The 23330-nt window shown below is 43.1% G+C and overlaps 1 protein-coding gene across 1 annotated transcript in view; it reads left to right on the top strand.

Annotated features, from left to right (window-relative positions):
- Window positions 1-20044, top strand: part of cul4a (cullin 4A) — a 57624-nt gene extending 37580 nt beyond the window's left edge. Inside the window, exons 14-20 of the mRNA XM_084307668.1 lie at window positions 2968-3053; window positions 3193-3300; window positions 4568-4681; window positions 7218-7323; window positions 12866-13038; window positions 18228-18380; window positions 19318-20044. Of these exons, the coding sequence (XP_084163794.1) occupies window positions 2968-3053; window positions 3193-3300; window positions 4568-4681; window positions 7218-7323; window positions 12866-13038; window positions 18228-18380; window positions 19318-19413 (836 nt within the window). The 3' untranslated portion in view covers window positions 19414-20044. The remainder of the gene's footprint in view (window positions 1-2967; window positions 3054-3192; window positions 3301-4567; window positions 4682-7217; window positions 7324-12865; window positions 13039-18227; window positions 18381-19317) is intronic.
- The last annotated feature ends 3286 nt before the right edge of the window (window positions 20045-23330 follow it).

The raw sequence follows: 23330 nt of genomic DNA, 5'->3' as shown, positions 1-23330 counted from the left end.
GTGGTAAGAGCCGGCAACTGCACCTCCTCATCCATCACGCTCAACATAGGGGCCCCCCAGGGCTGTGTTCTGAGCCCCCTCCTCTACTCCCTGTACACACATGACTGCGTAGCACAGCGGAACAACAACACCATCATCAAATTTGCTGATGACACAGTAGTGGTGGGCCTGATCTCTGCCAACGACTAAAGGGCCTACCTGGAAGAGGTAGAGAACCTGTCACAGTGGTGTCAGGAGAACTGCCTCTCCCTGAACGTCAGCAAAACAAAAGAGATGATTGTGGACTTCAGGAGGTCGGGGGTCAAGGACTACAGCCCCCTCAGCATCGACGGGGCACCGGTTGAGAGAGTGAACAGTTTCAAGTACCTCGGAGCCCACATATCCGAGGACTTGACATGGACCACACACATTGACAGTGTTGTGAAGAAGGCACGACAACGCCTCTACTTCCTCAGGCGCCTAAGGAAGTTCCAAGTCAGTCAGAAGATCCTTAGGAACTTCTACTCATGTACAATAGAGAGCATCCTGACCGGCAACATCACCTCCTGGTTTGGGAATAGCACTGCACAAGACCGTAGCAGACTACAAAGAGTGACACGTTCAGCCGAACGCACAATTGGAGGGGGGCTTCCCACCCTCCAGAACATTTACAACAAGCGGTGCAAGGGGAAGGCTAAGAGAATTATTAAGGACTCGAGCCACCCGAACAACTGCCTCTTTGAACTGCTGCGGTCAGGCAAGCGATACCGGAGTCTTAAGGCGAGCACAGAAAGACTCAGAAGAAGCTTCTATCCCCAGGCCATCAGGCTGCTAAACGAACAATAATCGCTAAACGAACAATAATCACTATGCAACAACCATCAAATGCACACAGCACACACACCCACACGCACACACTCACTCAAACAAACAACACACTGCAGCACCCACTCTCCACACTTTAGATCACACAAACACACTTACACTTTATATTTATTGATAAAGGATTTGCACTACAACTCGTACACCTACTGTGAATTGTACCTAAATTGCACCTCGTCCCATTTCTCCATTTCTGCCTTGCACTATATAGTATTGTATACTAGTACACTGCACAGTATTGTATATTGTATGGTAACTACGTCTATTCTGCATCGAACATTGTACATATGTCTAAACTGAACACTGTGACCTCTTTTTTTACTTCTAATTTTACTATGTTTTTATTTCATACTTATCTTGTCTTGCACAGTCTCTGGAGCGCAACAGTAAGAAGCATTTTGTACAAAAGTATTCTGTACTTCTGTATGACAACTATTAAAGAAACTTGAAACTTGAAACTTGAATAATCTAAGAAAGGTCCACAGAGATTCCAGACAATGCACTTTCTATACATGTTTGAATCCAAGTCTTTCTTTGATGTTCCCTCTCCAATTATCCAGCTAAGTATGATAAGGTCGGGTGGTCCTCTCTGGCAGAGAGACGTGTCTTGCATTGGCATCTGTATGAGGCTATTATTGATGATCTCCCACCCTACATCACTCCATTACTGGATTGGGGCTCTGGACCTTATTATACTCACTCTGGTGATTGGTTTTTACACTTAAAACACTTCCCAGAGTTTGCACTGAATTAGGAAAATCTGCTTTTAGCTTCTGTGCCCCAGAAACATGAAATGTTTTGCAATGCACTTTAAAACTCAATTCATTAGTAAATCATTTTTAACACTTTGATCGCCGGGGTTAAATTCATAATTTACCATCCCTCGCCAGCCCTATTTAACATGGAGAAGTTCCCCTTCTTTGCAGGGCTATAATATTTAAAATTTTATTGCTAAATTGACATTACTATGGCCCATTCAACGTCCTATATCTATTGTTCAGGGTGTAGCAACGTTATACTTTTTCATTCACATATTCATACTAAAATACGGTCTAAAGTATGTTTTTATCGTTTTCTGCAGCTTTCTCCAGAACTTGATTTATAGCCCTAAATGCATTATATTGATGATCAAATACAGTTCGGTAGGAATCTGTGCGAGATAAAAAATTTCAAATGGACGTACTTCTAGAAGTTACTACGTATGATCTGATGATGACCGGATGGGGGGGGGGGGGGTCGTTTATAATTCCGTGGGCAACGTTATATCATTCATCTAGTGTGGGTGATATGATCATTAGAGCAGTTAGTATAGAAGACATTAAAAAATAACGCTGAAACTCACCTTAGCTTCCTCTCGCCGTTGGGAGATGAGCGTGGAACAGAATTTTCTCTATTATGGGATGTCGAAATATCCGATCCATTTCCAGGTTGTATAATAGTATATACGTCCAAATCATGTTGTTTATCGAGTTATTGGTAACGGATCACTATCCGTTGTGATCAGCTCGAGTCCTGGGACTATTAGCGAGTGATCGGACCGAATTGAAATGAGCACCAGCTTCCACTTCCTGTTTATGCCCTGGGCGATCCGCCGATCGGCCACCAGATGGCGCTCTTGAACCGTTGTAGAGTTGAGAGGGGCTCACCAGTACATCTCATGTCTCCGGGGGAGAAATATGATTTCGATCACAGATTTTTGAAATATTGATATCAAAGACGCTGTCCAGCGTCTTCGGCAGAATGAGCATGGCGGGGAAAGACGTGTTTCAGCGTCAACAGCGATTAAAGTGTTAATAGCAAGCCACTTCACCACAGTCTGCAATCATTGTTTGTCATTGTAAATGAGTGCTTGCTCTCAACGATCCTTTGAGATTAAATAAAGATTGAATGAATGAATTACATTATAGAGAGGATTCACATTAACAGTTATTCAAATATTCAAAACGACGTAGGTATCACTGTAGCTGAAGGCTTTGTTTGTTCGTTAGGACTTGGTTTCAAATGGTGAGTTGTGAGTGTTTCTCAAAACCAAGAGGGACCAATATGAGCGTGTGCGATCGAGCGAGAAGGAATTGTGACGTTTCTGTTGGGTTTAACTTCCCGCAGAATGCGGAGCGGCCTTCACCAGTAAACTAGAGGGGATGTTCAAGGACATGGAGCTGTCCAAAGACGTCATGATCCAGTTCAAACAGGTAGAGACACGCCGAAGCCTTCATTAAATGCACAGTTTATTTGCAGTGATATTATCTATTGTTCTATATATATGATCTATTATTATCTATAGCTGTAGAACTCGCAAGTTGTTGTTGTTGATGTGTGTTTGTCTCCCAGTACACTCAGAACCAGAGTGAACCCAGCAACATAGAGCTGACTGTCAACATCCTCACCATGGGTTACTGGCCGTCCTACATACCCATGGAGGTCCACTTGCCCCCAGAGGTTTGTGTGTTGGTGAATATTTAAGCATTACATCACGCGCAGGAGTGTGTTATGAGAATTAGAGCATGCCTAGGGGTGGTTGTTAGGCCCGAGGCGTGTAATGGCTTTTATACAATTGGCGCATTCATCCAACCTTATTGCTATACAATAAACACACATTAATTGAAGATTTATTGACAACCATCCGCAGAAAAAGTTGTTCCAAAAAAAAAAAAAAAAAAATGCCTCCGTGTGTCAATTGCCGTCGGAGGTGCGCTGTTTCAAGGCATGCCATCTAAGAATGAAGTGAGCGTGTGTTATTGGATTGATTGATTGAAAATTTTATTACAGATAGACAGTGCTTACATCTTTATACAATTGCCGAATTCATCCAACCTTATTGCTATACAATAAACACACATTAATTGAAGCATAATTGAGATTTATTCACAACCATCCGCAGAAGAAGTAGGTAACAAAAAAAAAAGGGGGAAGTTGCCTCCCTATAGAAGCAGCTCGGAGGTGCGCTGTTTCAAAGCATGCCATCTAAGAATGAAGTGAGCGTGTGTTATTGGATTGATTGAACATTTTATTAATCTCCGCCTTATTTCGAACTGGCAATGCTTTGGCCCTCTTTCGAAGTCGGTTATGCTTAGAGTTTGGAATCAGGGCTGGTGGTCTATCGCCCTGCTCTAAAGATAAACTAACACGTTCCACGTGACAGAATCGTTTTTGAATGAGTCGTTATGACGCTATCAATACATCCATTCATAAAGATTATTGTCCGATCTTGGTTTCATTCCTAAAAACTCAAAACGGCGGAGTGATTGTAATTTGGTTGTGGGCAGGTTCTGGGATCACGAGCGTGTGTTATGATAAATAACAACGTCTAACTTGACTGTTTCAGCCAATCAGAATCGAGAAATTTGCATGCCATTGTATAAGTTTATACATGCTAGGGGCAGGCCCTATAAATAACATTAGGAATTACATCTGGCATAATGGGGATAATATGGGATCCCAGGATTTAAAATTGTGAAATTAGGTCAGATCGCCCATTCCTAGTGCAAATTCCTTCCAACATAGGACCACTGATGTTTTAGTTTATTCTCTCTCTCTCCCCGTCTCTGTCACCCTCTGCCTGTCACTCTCTCTGCCTCTCTCTCTTTATGTCTTCACTCTCTGCCTCTTTCTCTGCCTCTCTCTCTCCTTTCCTCTTTGTCTCCCTCCACCTCTCTCGCTTCTCTCTGTCTCTCTCCCTCTCTCTGCCTCTCTCTCCCTCTGTCAGATGGTGAAGCTGCAGGAGGTGTTTAAGCTGTTTTACCTGGGGAAACACAGTGGGAGGAAGCTGCAGTGGCAGCCCACACTGGGCCACGCTGTGGTCAAGACGGAGTTTAAAGAGGTGCTGACTGACATACATAAACACCACATACACTCTTAACACATTGGGTGCCATGCATTATGCCCATCTTTACCACCCTCTGCCAGCGCTGTAACCCTATGGAGTGGCTCACCTTCTTTGCAGGGCTATAACTTTTGAAATATTATAGCTATATTGACATTACTATGGCCCATTCAACATCGGGTATCTATCGTTCAGGATGTGGGAACGTTATATTTTCCCATTCATACATTGTCGTGTTAGTACCGTCGAGAATATAAGTGTTTTTAGACTGTATAGCAGTAATTCCTAGAACGCGCGCTATAGGCCCTGATGCGGATTATACATTATCGATTGGCGTTTCGTCCCTATACACGCTACATTAAAAATTTCAAATGCATATGATCGCTATACATTATGCTCCATCATGCGTGAAGGAAAGGGGGGTGGGGGTCGTTTATGATTCCTTGATTGTCAGTAACGGCTTTCTTTAGTAAGACACCATACGTTGATCGGACAGATTGCAATGACATACATTGACAATCAAGCTGGAAATAATGTTAGGTTCCTCTTACCTGTGCCCGATGAGACTGGAGGAAAAAGATTCCAATTATTTGACGTCGATCTGCTAGATCCATTTTCCGTTTGTTTGACGCAATAGACGCCGAAAGCATATTGATTCTTGCGTCTCGAAAGCAATCCCATGCACTCGAGTGTGTATATTCATCCACGTAACAACATATCTCTGGCGGAGCTTTTTCCCCAGATGCACAGAGCCCGAAATCCACCAGGCGGTATTGAGGTGTTGCAATATCAGACAGGGTCCAGCTGTCTCCCGGAGGGAGGCTGGATGAATTATGAATGCCATGGCGTAACGATCCCAAAAATGAGTTTACTCGTTGTTTGGCACTCAACGCATGGCGGCCAATAACGAGAATACTCGTTATTGGCAATTAATGTGTTAACACATTGGTTGCCAACAACGGGATTTCTCGTTATTGGCCGCCATGCGTTGGTTTCCAATAACGAGATTTCTCGTTATTTAATCGTTATTTCTTTTATTAGCGATATCTATAAATTTTTCATCCGTCCAGCCTGACGTTATCATTGGGAATGGCTCTCAGCTCGAAAAGGGCAAATACCGCCCCCTATCGTCTCCCGGATGGTAATGCACATCATTGGATTGGATTGAGTGAAAAAGTGCATCAGAGAAAAACTCCGGTCCAGGGTTTTCCCATCTCTGGCAAGCAGTGTCGTGTTACCAGATTGACTGAGGACCCTCAGAGCAGCGTCGATTATGCGTTTCGGACTATAACGTTGGATCAATAAGTGTTCTTAGCTAAATATGAGTTTGAGAAACCGGATTAATTAGACACGAGGAAATAACGCTGTCATTCATGTTTGTAGTTCTAAGAGAAGACATCGACATTTTATAAAACTATAAAACTACCAGCCTCTGTCAAAGCTGTTGAAAATTCTGACGTTATTTTCGTGATTATATCTCACGGGTCGAACAAACCTGAACGTTATTGCCATAAAATACAATGTAGTTTGTTTCTTTACCTTTCTGTGAACGTCTAGAAAAGAATTTGTCTCAATCTGATGAAAAATGGTGGAGCTTTGGACAAAAAGTTACTGTACTTACAGTAGATTTCATTCACAGTCTTTGTTGCCCTGTAACGGCAGATTTAACGCCATTGGAAATGGGACATTTGGCCCGATCCATAGATGTATGACTTGGCCATAATAAGCTCATTTATAGGCATGATATTCTGTATTCTATATTCATATTTAAAATGGCATGTGTCCGGATGGCAAAATTCAGTACTGCATCTACAAAAAAACCTGTAAATCATCTGCCCTTTATTCATTTGCTTAGACTTTTTGTACACGTGATATCAAGAAGGTGCTGAATGAGCTCTGTGGCAATTCTTCACATCTGGTCAATGTTAGCATGGTGTTATTCACCGTCAAAGATTAAAAAGAAATTAAAAAAGAAATATATATTCTCCTTTTGGTTCATTACAATTTACTAGGGGTGTAACGATTCGACCTCACAACGATTCGATTCGATTACGATTCTTCAGGCAACGATTCAATGCATCATGAAATCTCTTCATTTGACCACGATTCGATACATTTTCTATCGGTTAATTCCCCCAAAAATGTTGAATACACAAATGTGGCTGGGGGAACTGATTCACTCAGCATGAATGGACTATAGGTCAATAAAAACAACACACGCACAAAAAAAAACATTAAAAAAAAAAGATCTTTTTATTATTAATTTCGATTATAATCGATTCTAACATATTCAAATCGATGCATTGAATCGAACAGATTAGAATCGATTCATTTCAATTAATCGATGCATCGTTACACCCCTACAATTTACTCAAGCATAGTAACAGACACAATAATTCTGACACTGGGAATACATTCCCTGAGGTCCATATATGTCCTTAGATACCAAGAACATGCGAATATAGATCACGTACAGGTACGTCACAGAGCATGTGAAGTAAAAAATCTAAACTCAATCCAACTTGTCCCGCAGGGTAAGAAGGAGCTCCAGGTGTCTCTGTTCCAGACGCTGGTGCTGCTGATGTTCAACGAGGGAGAAGAGTTCAGCGTGGAGGAGATCCGCTCTGCTACTGGCATAGGTGATGCACCTTCCTCTGTCAGTATGGTGATGCACCTTAGTCTTCCTCTGTCAGTATGGTGATGCACCTTAGTCTTCCTCTGTCAGTATGGTGATGCACCTTAGTCTTCCTCTGTCAGTATGGTGATGCACCTTAGTCTTCATCTGTCAGTATGGTGATGCACCTTAGTCTTCCTCTGTCAGTATGGTGATGCACCTTCCTCTGTCAGTATGGTGATGCACCTTCCTCTGTCAGTATGGTGATGCACCTTAGTCTTCCTCTTGGCAGTATGGTGATGCACCTTCCTCTGTCAGTATGGTGATGCACCTTCCTCTGTCAGTATGGTGATGCACCTTCCTCTGTCAGTATGGTGATGCACCTTAGTCTTCCTCTTGGCAGTATGGTGATGCACCTTCCTCTGTCAGTATGGTGATGCACCTTAGTCTTCCTCTTGGCAGTATGGTGATGCACCTTCCTCTGTCAGTATGGTGATGCACCTTAGTCTTCCTCTTGGCAGTATGGTGATGCACCTTCCTCTGTCAGTATGGTGATGCACCTTAGTCTTCCTCTTGGCAGTATGGTGATGCACCTTCCTCTGTCAGTATGGTGATGCACCTTCCTCTGTCAGTATGGTGATGCACCTTCCTCTGTCAGTATGGTGATGCACCTTCCTCTGTCAGTATGGTGATGCACCTTAGTCTGTCAGTATGGTGATGCACCTTAGTCTTCCTCTTGGCAGTATGGTGATGCACCTTAGTCTTCCTCTGTCAGTATGGTGATGCACCTTAGTCTTCCTCTGTCAGTATGGTGATGCACCTTAGTCTTCCTCTGTCAGTATGGTGATGCACCTTCCTCTGTCAGTATGGTGATGCACCTTAGTCTTCCTCTTGGCAGTATGGTGATGCACCTTAGTCTTCCTCTGTCAGTATGGTGATGCACCTTAGTCTTCCTCTGTCAGTATGGTGATGCACCTTAGTCTTCCTCTGTCAGTATGGTGATGCACCTTAGTCTTCATCTGTCAGTATGGTGATGCACCTTAGTCTTCCTCTGTCAGTATGGTGATGCACCTTCCTCTGTCAGTATGGTGATGCACCTTCCTCTGTCAGTATGGTGATGCACCTTAGTCTTCCTCTTGGCAGTATGGTGATGCACCTTCCTCTGTCAGTATGGTGATGCACCTTCCTCTGTCAGTATGGTGATGCACCTTCCTCTGTCAGTATGGTGATGCACCTTAGTCTTCCTCTTGGCAGTATGGTGATGCACCTTCCTCTGTCAGTATGGTGATGCACCTTAGTCTTCCTCTTGGCAGTATGGTGATGCACCTTCCTCTGTCAGTATGGTGATGCACCTTAGTCTTCCTCTGTCAGTATGGTGATGCACCTTAGTCTTCCTCTGTCAGTATGGTGATGCACCTTAGTCTTCCTCTGTCAGTATGGTGATGCACCTTAGTCTTCATCTGTCAGTATGGTGATGCACCTTAGTCTTCCTCTGTCAGTATGGTGATGCACCTTCCTCTGTCAGTATGGTGATGCACCTTCCTCTGTCAGTATGGTGATGCACCTTAGTCTTCCTCTTGGCAGTATGGTGATGCACCTTCCTCTGTCAGTATGGTGATGCACCTTCCTCTGTCAGTATGGTGATGCACCTTCCTCTGTCAGTATGGTGATGCACCTTAGTCTTCCTCTTGGCAGTATGGTGATGCACCTTCCTCTGTCAGTATGGTGATGCACCTTAGTCTTCCTCTTGGCAGTATGGTGATGCACCTTCCTCTGTCAGTATGGTGATGCACCTTAGTCTTCCTCTTGGCAGTATGGTGATGCACCTTCCTCTGTCAGTATGGTGATGCACCTTAGTCTTCCTCTTGGCAGTATGGTGATGCACCTTCCTCTGTCAGTATGGTGATGCACCTTCCTCTGTCAGTATGGTGATGCACCTTCCTCTGTCAGTATGGTGATGCACCTTCCTCTGTCAGTATGGTGATGCACCTTAGTCTGTCAGTATGGTGATGCACCTTAGTCTTCCTCTTGGCAGTATGGTGATGCACCTTAGTCTTCCTCTGTCAGTATGGTGATGCACCTTAGTCTTCCTCTGTCAGTATGGTGATGCACCTTAGTCTTCCTCTGTCAGTATGGTGATGCACCTTCCTCTGTCAGTATGGTGATGCACCTTAGTCTTCCTCTTGGCAGTATGGTGATGCACCTTAGTCTTCCTCTGTCAGTATGGTGATGCACCTTAGTCTTCCTCTGTCAGTATGGTGATGCACCTTAGTCTTCCTCTGTCAGTATGGTGATGCACCTTAGTCTTCATCTGTCAGTATGGTGATGCACCTTAGTCTTCCTCTGTCAGTATGGTGATGCACCTTCCTCTGTCAGTATGGTGATGCACCTTCCTCTGTCAGTATGGTGATGCACCTTAGTCTTCCTCTTGGCAGTATGGTGATGCACCTTCCTCTGTCAGTATGGTGATGCACCTTCCTCTGTCAGTATGGTGATGCACCTTCCTCTGTCAGTATGGTGATGCACCTTAGTCTTCCTCTTGGCAGTATGGTGATGCACCTTCCTCTGTCAGTATGGTGATGCACCTTAGTCTTCCTCTTGGCAGTATGGTGATGCACCTTCCTCTGTCAGTATGGTGATGCACCTTAGTCTTCCTCTTGGCAGTATGGTGATGCACCTTCCTCTGTCAGTATGGTGATGCACCTTCCTCTGTCAGTATGGTGATGCACCTTCCTCTGTCAGTATGGTGATGCACCTTCCTCTGTCAGTATGGTGATGCACCTTAGTCTGTCAGTATGGTGATGCACCTTAGTCTTCCTCTTGGCAGTATGGTGATGCACCTTAGTCTTCCTCTGTCAGTATGGTGATGCACCTTAGTCTTCCTCTGTCAGTATGGTGATGCACCTTAGTCTTCCTCTGTCAGTATGGTGATGCACCTTCCTCTGTCAGTATGGTGATGCACCTTAGTCTTCCTCTTGGCAGTATGGTGATGCACCTTAGTCTTCCTCTGTCAGTATGGTGATGCACCTTAGTCTTCCTCTGTCAGTATGGTGATGCACCTTAGTCTTCCTCTGTCAGTATGGTGATGCACCTTAGTCTTCCTCTGTCAGTATGGTGATGCACCTTAGTCTTCCTCTGTCAGTATGGTGATGCACCTTCCTCTGTCAGTATGGTGATGCACCTTAGTCTTCCTCTGTCAGTATGGTGATGCACCTTAGTCTTCCTCTTGGCAGTATGGTGATGCACCTTCCTCTGTCAGTATGGTGATGCACCTTAGTCTTCCTCTTGGCAGTATGGTGATGCACCTTCCTCTGTCAGTATGGTGATGCACCTTAGTCTTCCTCTTGGCAGTATGGTGATGCACCTTCCTCTGTCAGTATGGTGATGCACCTTCCTCTGTCAGTATGGTGATGCACCTTCCTCTGTCAGTATGGTGATGCACCTTCCTCTGTCAGTATGGTGATGCACCTTAGTCTGTCAGTATGGTGATGCACCTTAGTCTTCCTCTTGGCAGTATGGTGATGCACCTTAGTCTTCCTCTGTCAGTATGGTGATGCACCTTAGTCTTCCTCTGTCAGTATGGTGATGCACCTTAGTCTTCCTCTGTCAGTATGGTGATGCACCTTCCTCTGTCAGTATGGTGATGCACCTTAGTCTTCCTCTTGGCAGTATGGTGATGCACCTTAGTCTTCCTCTGTCAGTATGGTGATGCACCTTAGTCTTCCTCTGTCAGTATGGTGATGCACCTTAGTCTTCCTCTGTCAGTATGGTGATGCACCTTAGTCTTCATCTGTCAGTATGGTGATGCACCTTAGTCTTCCTCTGTCAGTATGGTGATGCACCTTCCTCTGTCAGTATGGTGATGCACCTTCCTCTGTCAGTATGGTGATGCACCTTAGTCTTCCTCTTGGCAGTATGGTGATGCACCTTCCTCTGTCAGTATGGTGATGCACCTTCCTCTGTCAGTATGGTGATGCACCTTAGTCTTCCTCTTGGCAGTATGGTGATGCACCTTCCTCTGTCAGTATGGTGATGCACCTTAGTCTTCCTCTTGGCAGTATGGTGATGCACCTTCCTCTGTCAGTATGGTGATGCACCTTAGTCTTCCTCTTGGCAGTATGGTGATGCACCTTCCTCTGTCAGTATGGTGATGCACCTTCCTCTGTCAGTATGGTGATGCACCTTCCTCTGTCAGTATGGTGATGCACCTTCCTCTGTCAGTATGGTGATGCACCTTAGTCTGTCAGTATGGTGATGCACCTTAGTCTTCCTCTTGGCAGTATGGTGATGCACCTTAGTCTTCCTCTGTCAGTATGGTGATGCACCTTAGTCTTCCTCTGTCAGTATGGTGATGCACCTTAGTCTTCCTCTGTCAGTATGGTGATGCACCTTCCTCTGTCAGTATGGTGATGCACCTTAGTCTTCCTCTTGGCAGTATGGTGATGCACCTTAGTCTTCCTCTGTCAGTATGGTGATGCACCTTAGTCTTCCTCTGTCAGTATGGTGATGCACCTTAGTCTTCCTCTGTCAGTATGGTGATGCACCTTAGTCTTCCTCTGTCAGTATGGTGATGCACCTTAGTCTTCCTCTGTCAGTATGGTGATGCACCTTCCTCTGTCAGTATGGTGATGCACCTTAGTCTTCCTCTGTCAGTATGGTGATGCACCTTCCTCTGTCAGTATGGTGATGCACCTTAGTCTTCCTCTGTCAGTATGGTGATGCACCTTCCTCTGTCAGTATGGTGATGCACCTTCCTCTGTCAGTATGGTGATGCACCTTAGTCTTCCTCTTGGCAGTATGGTGATGCACCTTCCTCTGTCAGTATGGTGATGCACCTTCCTCTGTCAGTATGGTGATGCACCTTCCTCTGTCAGTATGGTGATGCACCTTAGTCTTCCTCTTGGCAGTATGGTGATGCACCTTCCTCTGTCAGTATGGTGATGCACCTTCCTCTGTCAGTATGGTGATGCACCTTCCTCTGTCAGTATGGTGATGCACCTTCCTCTGTCAGTATGGTGATGCACCTTTCTCTGTCAGTATGGTGATGCACCTTCCTCTGTCAGTATGGTGATGCACCTTAGTCTGTCTCTGTCAGTATGGTGATGCACCTTCCTCTGTCAGTATGGTGATGCACCTTCCTCTGTCAGTATGGTGATGCACCTTCCTCTGTCAGTATGGTGATGCACCTTCCTCTGTCAGTATGGTGATGCACCTTAGTCTTCCTCTGTCAGTATGGTGATACACCTTAGGAATCTTGGAACCCGAGCCCTATTTCCTAACCACATTTACATTTAGTAATTTAGCTGACTCTTTTATCCAAAGCGACTTACAAAAGTCAGCAGGAGGGGTACAACTCTGGCAGCTAAGGGTCAGTGGTATTGTTCATCAAATAGTATCGAACTTGAGTGTTACACTCTTGATTGCATAGTAGTATAGACATATTATTAGTTATATGACATGCTGGTGCTCTAGTGCGACATCTAGTGGCTGAATGTTATCTATAGCACCTTTAATCTCTAGCATAGAATCTATAACATGTTATCCCCCCTCTCTCTTCTCGTGTCCAGAGGAAGGAGAGCTCAGGCGCACACTACAGTCCCTGGCCTGTGGGAAGGCCCGTGTCCTCAACAAGACCCCACGGGGGAAAGACGTAGAGGATGCAGACCGCTTCCACTTTAATAACGACTTCAGACACAAACTGTTCCGCATTAAAATCAACCAGATCCAGATGAAGGAAACGGTAGGAAACTGTGTTCTAGGGCCGGGGAAGTAATATAAATAATATAAAACACTGTTCTAGGGCCAGGGAAGTAATATAAAGAATATAAAACACTGTTCTAGGGCCGGGGAAGTAATATAAAGAATATAAAACACTGTGTTCTAGGGCCGGGGAAGTAATATAAAGAATATAAAATACTGTGTTCTAGGTCCGGGGAAGTAATATAAAGAATGTAAAATACTGTGTTCTAGGTCTGGGGAAGTAATATAAAGAATAGGAAACACTGTGTTCTAGGTCCGGGGAAGTAATATAAAGAATATAAAATACTGTGTTCTAGGTCCGGGGAAGTAATTTAAAGAATAGGAAACACTGTGTTCTAGGGCCGGGGAAGTAATATAAAGAATAGGAAACACTGTTCTAGGTCCGGGGAAGTAATATAAAGAATAGGAAACACTGTGTTCTAGGTCCGGGGAAGTAATATAAAGAATAGGAAACACTGTTCTAGGGCCGGGAAGTAATATAAAGAATAGGAAACACTGTTCTAGGTCCGGGGAAGTAATATAAAGAATAGGAAACACTGTTCTAGGTCCAAGGAAGTAATATAAAGAATAGGAAACACTGTTCTAGGGCCGGGGAAGTAATATAAAGAATAGGAAACACTGTGTTCTAGGTCTGAGGAATTAATATAAAGAATAGGAAACACTGTTCTAGGTCCGGGGAAGTAATATAAAGAATAGGAAACACTGTGTTCTAGGGCCGGGGAAGTAATATAAAGAATAGGAAACACTGTTCTAGGGCCGGGGAAGTAATATAAAGAATATAAAACACTGTGTTCTAGGGCCGGGGAAGTAATATAAAGAATATAAAATACTGTGTTCTAGGTCCGGGGAAGTAATATAAAGAATGTAAAATACTGTGTTCTAGGTCCGGGGAAGTAATATAAAGAATAGGAAACACTGTGTTCTAGGTCCGGGGAAGTAATATAAAGAATATAAAATACTGTGTTCTAGGTCCGGGGAAGTAATATAAAGAATAGGAAACACTGTGTTCTAGGTCCGGGGAAGTACTTTAAAGAATAGGAAACACTGTGTTCTAGGGCCGGGGAAGTAATATAAAGAATAGGAAACACTGTTCTAGGGCCGGGGAAGTAATATAAAGAATAGGAAACACTGTTCTAGGTCCAAGGAAGTAATATAAAGAATAGGAAACACTGTTCTAGGGCCGGGGAAGTAATATAAAGAATAGGAAACACTGTGTTCTAGGTCTGAGGAATTAATATAAAGAATAGGAAACACTGTTCTAGGTCCGGGGAAGTAATATAAAGAATAGGAAACACTGTGTTCTAGGGCCGGGGAAGTAATATAAAGAATAGGAAACACTGTTCTAGGGCCGGGAAGTAATATAAAGAATAGGAAACACTGTTCTAGGGCCGGGGAAGTAATATAAAGAATAGGAAACACTGTTCTAGGTCCGAGGAAGTAATATAAAGAATAGGAAACACTGTGTTCTAGGTCCGGGGAAGTAATATAAAGAATAGGAAACACTGTGTTCTAGGGCCGGGAAGTAATATAAAGAATAGGAAACACTGTGTTCTAGGGCCGGGGAAGTAATATAAAGAATAGGAAACACTGTTCTAGGGCCGGGGAAGTAATATAAAGAATAGGAAACACTGTGTTCTAGGGCCGGGGAAGTAATATAAAGAATAGGAAACACTGTTCTAGGGCCGGGAAGTAATATAAAGAATAGGAAACACTGTTCTAGGGCCGGGGAAGTAATATAAATAATAGGAAACACTGTTCTAGGTCCGAGGAAGTAATATAAAGAATAGGAAACACTGTGTTCTAGGTCCGGGGAAGTAATATAAAGAATAGGAAACACTGTGTTCTAGGGCCGGGAAGTAATATAAAGAATAGGAAACACTGTGTTCTAGGGCCGGGGAAGTAATATAAAGAATAGGAAACACTGTTCTAGGGCCGGGGAAGTAATATAAAGAATAGGAAACACTGTTCTAGGTCCAAGGAAGTAATATAAAGAATAGGAAACACTGTTCTAGGGCCGGGGAAGTAATATAAAGAATAGGAAACACTGTGTTCTAGGTCTGAGGAATTAATATAAAGAATAGGAAACACTGTTCTAGGTCCGGGGAAGTAATATAAAGAATAGGAAACACTGTGTTCTAGGGCCGGGGAAGTATAAAGAATAGGAAACACTGTTCTAGGGCCGGGAAGTAATATAAAGAATAGGAAACACTGTTCTAGGGCCGGGGAAGTAATATAAAGAATAGGAAACACTGTTCTAGGTCCGAGGAAGTAATATAAAGAATAGGAAACACTGTGTTCTAGGTCCGGGGAAGTAATATAAAGAATATAAAACACTGTGTTCTAGGTCAGAGGAAGTAATATAAAGAATATAAAACACTGTGTTCTAGGTCAGAGGAAGTAATATAAAGAATAGGAAACAGTGTTCTAGGTCCGGGGAAGTAATATAAAGAATAGGAAACACTGTGTTCTAGGGCCGGGGAAGTAATATAAAGAATATAAAATACTGTGTTCTAGGTCCGGGGAAGTAATATAAAGAATAGGAAACACTGTGTTCTAGGTCCGGGGAAGTAATTTAAAGAATAGGAAACACTGTGTTCTAGGGCCGGGGAAGTAATATAAAGAATTGGAAACACTGTGTTCTAGGTCAGAGGAAGTAATATAAAGAATAGGAAACACTGTGTTCTAGGTCAGAGGAAGTAATATAAAGAATAGGAAACACTGTTCTAGGGCCGGGGAAGTAATATAAAGAATAGGAAACACTGTTCTAGGTCCGGGGAAGTAATATAAAGAATAGGAAACACTGTGTTCTAGGTCCGGGGAAGTAATATAAAGAATAGGAAACACTGTGTTCTAGGTCCAAGGAAGTAATATAAAGAATAGGAAACACTGTGTTCTAGGTCCAAGGAAGTAATATAAAGAATAGGAAACACTGTTCTAGGGCCGGGGAAGTAATATAAAGAATAGAAACACTGTTCTAGGTCCGGGGAAGTAATATAAAGAATAGGAAACACTGTGTTCTAGGTCCGAGGAAGTAATATAAAGAATAGGAAACACTGTTCTAGGGCCGGGAAGTAATATGAAGAATAGGAAACACTGTTCTAGGTCCGAGGAAGTAATATAAAGAATAGGAAACACTGTGTTCTAGGTCCGGGGAAGTAATATAAAGAATATAAAACACTGTGTTCTAGGTCAGAGGAAGTAATATAAAGAATAGGAAACAGTGTTCTAGGTCCGGGGAAGTAATATAAAGAATAGGAAACACTGTGTTCTAGGTCCAAGGAAGTAATATAAAGAATATAAAACACTGTTCTAGGTCAGAGGAAGTAATATAAAGAATAGGAAACAGTGTTCTAGGTCCGGGGAAGTAATATAAAGAATAGGAAACACTGTGTTCTAGGGCCGGGGAAGTAATATAAAGAATAGGAAACACTGTGTTCTAGGTCCGGGGAAGTAATTTAAAGAATAGGAAACACTGTGTTCTAGGGCCGGGGAAGTAATATAAAGAATAGGAAACACTGTGTTCTAGGTCAGAGGAAGTAATATAAAGAATAGGAAACACTGTGTTCTAGGTCCGGGGAAGTAATATAAAGAATATAAAATACTGTGTTCTAGGTCCGGGGAAGTAATATAAAGAATAGGAAACACTGTGTTCTAGGTCCAAGGAAGTAATATAAAGAATAGGAAACACTGTGTTCTAGGTCCAAGGAAGTAATATAAAGAATAGGAAACACTGTTCTAGGGCCGGGGAAGTAATATAAAGAATAGGAAACACTGTTCTAGGTCCGGGGAAGTAATATAAAGAATAGGAAACACTGTGTTCTAGGGCCGGGGAAGTAATATAAAGAATAGGAAACACTGTGTTCTAGGGCCGGGGAAGTAATATAAAGAATAGGAAACACTGTGTTCTAGGTCCGAGGAAGTAATATAAAGAATAGGAAACACTGTTCTAGGGCCGGGAAGTAATATAAAGAATAGGAAACACTGTGTTCTAGGGCCGGGAAGTAATATAAAGAATAGGAAACACTGTGTTCTAGGGCCGGGAAGTAATATAAAGAATAGGAAACACTGTGTTCTAGGGCCGGGAAGTAATATAAAGAATAGGAAACACTGTGTTCTAGGGCCGGGGAAGTAATAAAGAATAGGAAACGCTGTGTTCTAGGGCCGGGGAAGTAATATAAAGAATAGGAAACACTGTTCTAGGTCTGAGGAATTAATATAAAGAATAGGAAAACTGTGTTCTAGGGCCGGGGAAGTAATATAAAGAATAGGAAACACTGTGTTCTAGGGCCGGGAAGTAATATAAAGAATAGGAAACACTGTGTTCTAGGGCCGGGGAAGTAATAAATAATAGGAAACACTGTGTTCTAGGGCCGGGAAGTAATATAAAGAATAGGAAACACTGTGTTCTAGGGCCGGGAAGTAATATAAAGAATAGGAAACACTGTGTTCTAGGGCCGGGGAAGTAATATAAAGAATAGGAAACACTGTTCTAGGGCCGGGGAAGTAATATGTGACCAGGCACAGGTAATAGGGTCTTTAAACAAGCTTACATAATCTTTTTCTAAAACTACCCACTTCATACTATAGTCTACCCATATACTCTGTATGATAACATGTACAACAGTGCTGTATGTAACTCATAAATACATTTATATATCTGTATATACATATCTGTCTGAATATACCTGCTTATACAGCTGCATATAACCATATAACTCTGTATGATAGCATGTACAATAATGCTGTATATACCGTATATATATATTTATTCTTATCGTGTATATATATATATATATATCCACATCTGTCTGTACTTACCTGCACATAATACATTTACATATCTGGAGATACTATATCTGCACATATTCCTTACCTACTCTTACTAGTTATGACTACTACCATACTGTCTTTATACCTGTTACATTTGCACTCTGGTTGGATGCCAAACTTCTTTTCATTGTACTGTACTTGGGCTGTATGATAATACATTTTAGTCTAATGTAAATCCAGGCAATTTTTTTTCTTCTTTTTAATATTTTGGTATTTTCACCCAACCTCATGCGATGAGATAATTTCTCATGCTGATGTAGGCACATTTATAAAAATAAAAAGCATTGTAGTCAGCCGGCCCCAGTCTTATCAGACGTGTCCTGGCTGCTGTCAAACCAGGTGGAGGAGCAGGTCAGCACCACGGAGCGGGTGTTCCAGGACAGACAGTATCAGATCGACGCAGCGGTGGTTCGCATCATGAAGATGAGGAAGACCCTCAGCCACAACCTGCTGGTGTCAGAGCTCTATAACCAGCTCAAGTTCCCTGTCAAGGTATTCAGCCTGGACCTCCAGTTCTCCTTCCTCTTCACTAAGGATATCAACACACACACACACACACTAGTTTAGTTTCTCACATGACACTACTTTTTTAAAGATGCAAGTTACATCTAAGGTTACGTTCACACTGCAGACAAAAGGCTCAAATCTGATTTCTTTGCTCATATGTAACTCGGATCAGCTTTTTTTTCATAACAATGTGAACAGCACAAATCACAGGGAATCTGATCTTTTCAATTCTGATATGGGCCACATTCATATGTGGTCCTAAATCAGATACATGTCTGATTTGTTTTAATTAGTTGCCTCTACTGCATTCAACTTATAAATTAAACCATAAACTGTGACTTCAGTGTCCTCCATTCTTACGTCATCATCATTATTGTTTATTTGCGTATGTGGGTCAGTTCAGGAGTGACCAGTTCACACTGGAATCACACAGTTCACACTAGACTTAGACTGTGTTCACACTGCAAGCCTTAGTGCTCATCTCTCATTTATTGTTCAGGTCTGATTTTTTGTTTTGTTTGGCTGTTCACATTATTTTTTTAAATGTGGCCAATATCAGATTCCAGTGTGAACTGGTCAGGCTCCTGAACTGACCCGCATGCGTAAATGAACAATAACGAAGATGGATGTAAAAGAGAATTGTGACAAATGTCGATCTAGAGTGGCATGAAAGTTGCATGACTGAGGTTGCATTGCACGTAGCCTAATCTGCAGTGTGCAAAACTCGCTCATTCAGTTTCCAATCGTACTGCATACGCTCCTCTACATTAATTAGTTGAATGCAGCCACGTTGCTAGACTTGGTTGCTTTGGGTGAGAACGGACCATCACTCACGGTTAGCCAGTCTGCCCCTAGTGGCAGCTCACAGGAAATGCTCATCTCGCTCATCTTTTGACGCCATGTGTCCTTGTCTTCTCCGCAGCCGGGCGACCTAAAGAAACGCATCGAGTCGCTCATAGACAGAGACTACATGGAGCGCGACAAGGAGACTCCTAACCAGTACCACTACGTTGCCTGAGGGGGGCGCCACTATCTTATCTTCTCATGCTTTCCTCATGGGGAGCTTAGAGCTGCCCACTGAAACAGTACACAGTCCCCTCAGCCATCCGACTGTTCTCTGGCGTCCCCCCTCCCTCCCCATCCAACCATACCCAAGACCCTGGACCCTGGCGTCCACATCAGAGGGAGGCTCCACATGGGGGGGCCCAGAGACTCAGATGTACTGTGCGCCCCCCCCCCACCCCCACCCAACATCGTCCTCAGAGGGACTCTGAGCAGGACTGGTCCGAGAGCGGGCTGGACGAGCGGCCCGGGTTGACGTGTGAATCGCACAAAATCTGCTGATGCTAAACTCAACTGAAAATAACTAGCACTTTCTGTTCATGTTATGATATTTTTTTTTTGGGTTGTGTGATCCATCCATCCACCTTTTTGTCTAATTCAGTTATTTTCCGCTGTTTTTCTCAAGTTTTTTTTTCTTTCTTTTTTTAAGATCTCCTTTGGGCCACATGGACTGGTCTTTTTCTAACCCTGAATAGTAGTTATCATCTGATTTTGGGAAGGAGATCTGGTTTTGAGGGCGAGGACGACTATAGAGTGACTTTTGGAGTGATGAAAGTGGAGCAGAGAGAGAGGTTGGTACCGGAGGCAGGAGGAGGAGGGAGTCAAAGGGAGGGGGGGTGGGGGGGTGTCGTGTTGGGGGCAGGTCTTGTTTTTGGGGTTGGACAGCTGAAGGTAAAAAAAAATTAAAAGAGGACAAGCCACTTGGGTTCCTTTAGCTTCTTTATTTTGACCAATGTTGTCCAGTGTCCACACGCTGAACTTTTGTAGATCAGATTGTATTCTTTGTAAGAGTGAGAAAAGAGAACATGAATAAATGGATATTTAATGAATTAAGTAGTTTTATTGTTGATGTACACAAGGCACACACAGGTTACACACAGTCCTCATATCCCTCAGTTACACATACATACAGTCCTCATATCCCTCCTAGTTACACATACAGTCCTCATATCCCTCCTAGTTATACATAAAACACAGTCCTCATATCCCTCATAGTTAAACAACACAGTCCTCATATCCCTCCTAGTTACACACAACAGTCCTAATCCCTCCTAGTTACAGATAACATACAGTCCTCATATCCCTCCTAGTTACACATACACAGTCCTCATCCCTCCTAGTTACAGATAACATACAGTCCTCATATCCCTCCTAGTTACACAACATACAGTCCTCATATCCCTCCTAGTTACACACAACACAGTCCTCATATCCCTCCTAGTTACACATACACAACACAGTCCTCATATCCCTCATAGTAACACATACACAGTCCTCTTAATCTTTTAGTTACACATACACACAGTCCTCGACTCCTCATCCCTCCTAGTTACATACACACAGTCTTCATATCCCTCGTAGTTACGCATAACAGTCCTCATATCCCTCCTAGTTACGCATAATAAAGTCCTCATATCCCTCCTAGTTACACATAACATACAGTCCTCATATCCCTCCTAGTTACACACACACACACACACACAGTCAGGGGTGTAAAGTACTTGAGTAATTGTACTTCGTTACAATACTCAAGTACTGTTTTGGGGGATTTGTACTTTACTCTAGTATTATTAGGTTTGTATACTTGTACTTTTACTCAATTACATTTCAGAGAAAAAAAACATACTTTTTACTCCCGACATTTAAAATGCAGACCTACAAAGTACAAATCTCGCAGGTCCAACTATTTTAATTAGTCTATTTGTTTCTCTGGCCGAACTAACGTTAACGTTATTAATCCTGCTGCCACACTTTATTTAAAAACGGCCAATCAAATCCCCATCAATGTAAAATGAACCCGCCCATACCCATGCTGATTGGTCCTTGTGCAAGACTAGAAAGCGGGGATCTTTGATTAAACACCTGCTATCAGAAGAATAATTTCATATCAAATGAAAACTTGGCCCACGATGGAATGAGTTTGAGACCCCTGGTTTCAACCCCTCTGTTTTTAGCCAGATACTCTGACTTTTACTTGAATATTATTTTGAGACTGTACCCATACTTTCACTTAAGTATAATTTCTGGGTACTTTTTACACCCCTGCACACAGTCCTCATATCCCTCCTATTACAGTACACAGTCCTCATATCCCTCCTAGTTACACATACCACAGTCCTCATATCCCTCCTAGTTACATACAAACAATCCATCACATCTATTTCATCAGAGGGGTCAGCGCAGGGTCGCCTGCAGTGCAGCGCCCCTGGAGCAGTTTTGGGGTTCAGTGCCTTGCTCAAGGGCACTTGGGCAGAAATGGTGGGCACCGTAGATGTAATACCAGCCACCCTTCAGTCGCCAGCTCACAGCTGGAATACACCCTCCTCCTGCCGGGCATCGAACCAGTGACGTTTTGGTTACTGGTCGGCCTCTATCTCAAGGCCACCCTGCCTCCCCAAGAATGAATGAATTGATGAATGACAGATGGTCAAGTTCAAGGTTGTTTTTATTTGTCATTTATAAGGTAGGCCTACATGTACATTACAGTGAAATGCTTAGTTTTGTATGAGCCCCTGAGAATGTGCTTCATACACTACATACAGTACAATATACAACCTAAGTACAATGAAGTAAAAATGCAGACAATGAGGTACAAAAACCTTTTTAACACTTTGGTTGCCACTGGTTAAGATGGTAAAACATGGTTGAATGCCACCACCCACTTCAATGATGGCGCTCTAAACGCATAATCTGTCTTAAATTATGGCTATGTGTCTAATCTGCCCGTCGCTTATCAATGACTTGTTTGCAGTCAACATTGTCAAAACGGATTGTTTTTTAATCTGTTCATTTCCGTTTTATAGCATTTTGAAAAGCCCTCGTTTTCTTGAAAGTGTAAGGAAAATATAGAGTCCGTGATAAACGGAATTTACTGGAATATTCTGGAATACACAAAAAACGTCATTTTTCGGCCTATTTATGAATCGTTTTCAAATAAACGCTAGATTATCGATAGTATATGTGTACTTATGCACGCTAGAGAAGCGGGCTGAAAAATATATTCTCATTTCCTGATCAGCACACACACACACATGGGTAAAACGCTGATATATAGGTGAAAACAGATCCGATTACCCCAAGACTGGTAAAATAAATTGCTTACCTCAGATCAGATGTTCTCCAAAAAGATTATTCCAATTCCTGATCGCCATTCCAAATATCGACGTTGTTTTCCGGCTCGCCAATCACTTCGGTCTCTTCAGATGGATAAGTAAAATGAGGAAACTGGACCCCCCCCCCCCCCCCCCATCAGTCTAATCCAATGGGGTGCAGTTACTCCGAGGTACTTGAAACTGTTTACTCTCTCGACCTAGGCTGGTAAAGCTATGCCTCCTAAAATGTGAATCGGAAATACAGAAATACCGGCTACAGGCTTTCCGGTTTCCGGGCACCCCCTGATCTGTTTATAGTCCCCAGCGAAACAAACAACAAGCAGGTCTGTCAGCCTGTCGAGGGAGGCGATAACAAGGTTGTTTCTGGGGGGAATACATTTTCATGAGCACTGTGTCGTGATTTCAGGGGCGGGACTTCCTACCTGATTCCCACTTTCGGCCGTAGTGCTTTACCAGGCTTTATCTCTCGAGATAAAGCTGGGAATGAGGTTACTCTCGACCGGTGCCCCGTTGATGCTGAGGGGGCTGCGTCTATTGCAAATACAACGCAGTTCGGTTTCCGGGTTCCTCTGATTGGCCACGGCGCCCACGTGACCCCGCGCTAGCACGGCCCCTTATCCACGCCTGCCGCTACGCCGCGCCAAGCTCCTCTGTGTGTTGCAGCGCGCGGCAGAGGTCCCTGTGTGTTCTCAACTTGCTCAATTTATACGCATGGAAGTATTGACTACGCCTTAACGAATCATTAAAAAAATATACCGTT

This window comes from Notolepis coatsorum (assembly GCF_963971535.1).
Source record: "Notolepis coatsorum genome assembly, chromosome: 2".
NCBI lineage: Eukaryota > Metazoa > Chordata > Actinopteri > Aulopiformes > Paralepididae > Notolepis > Notolepis coatsorum.
This window is presented reverse-complemented; position numbering and strand designations above follow the sequence as displayed.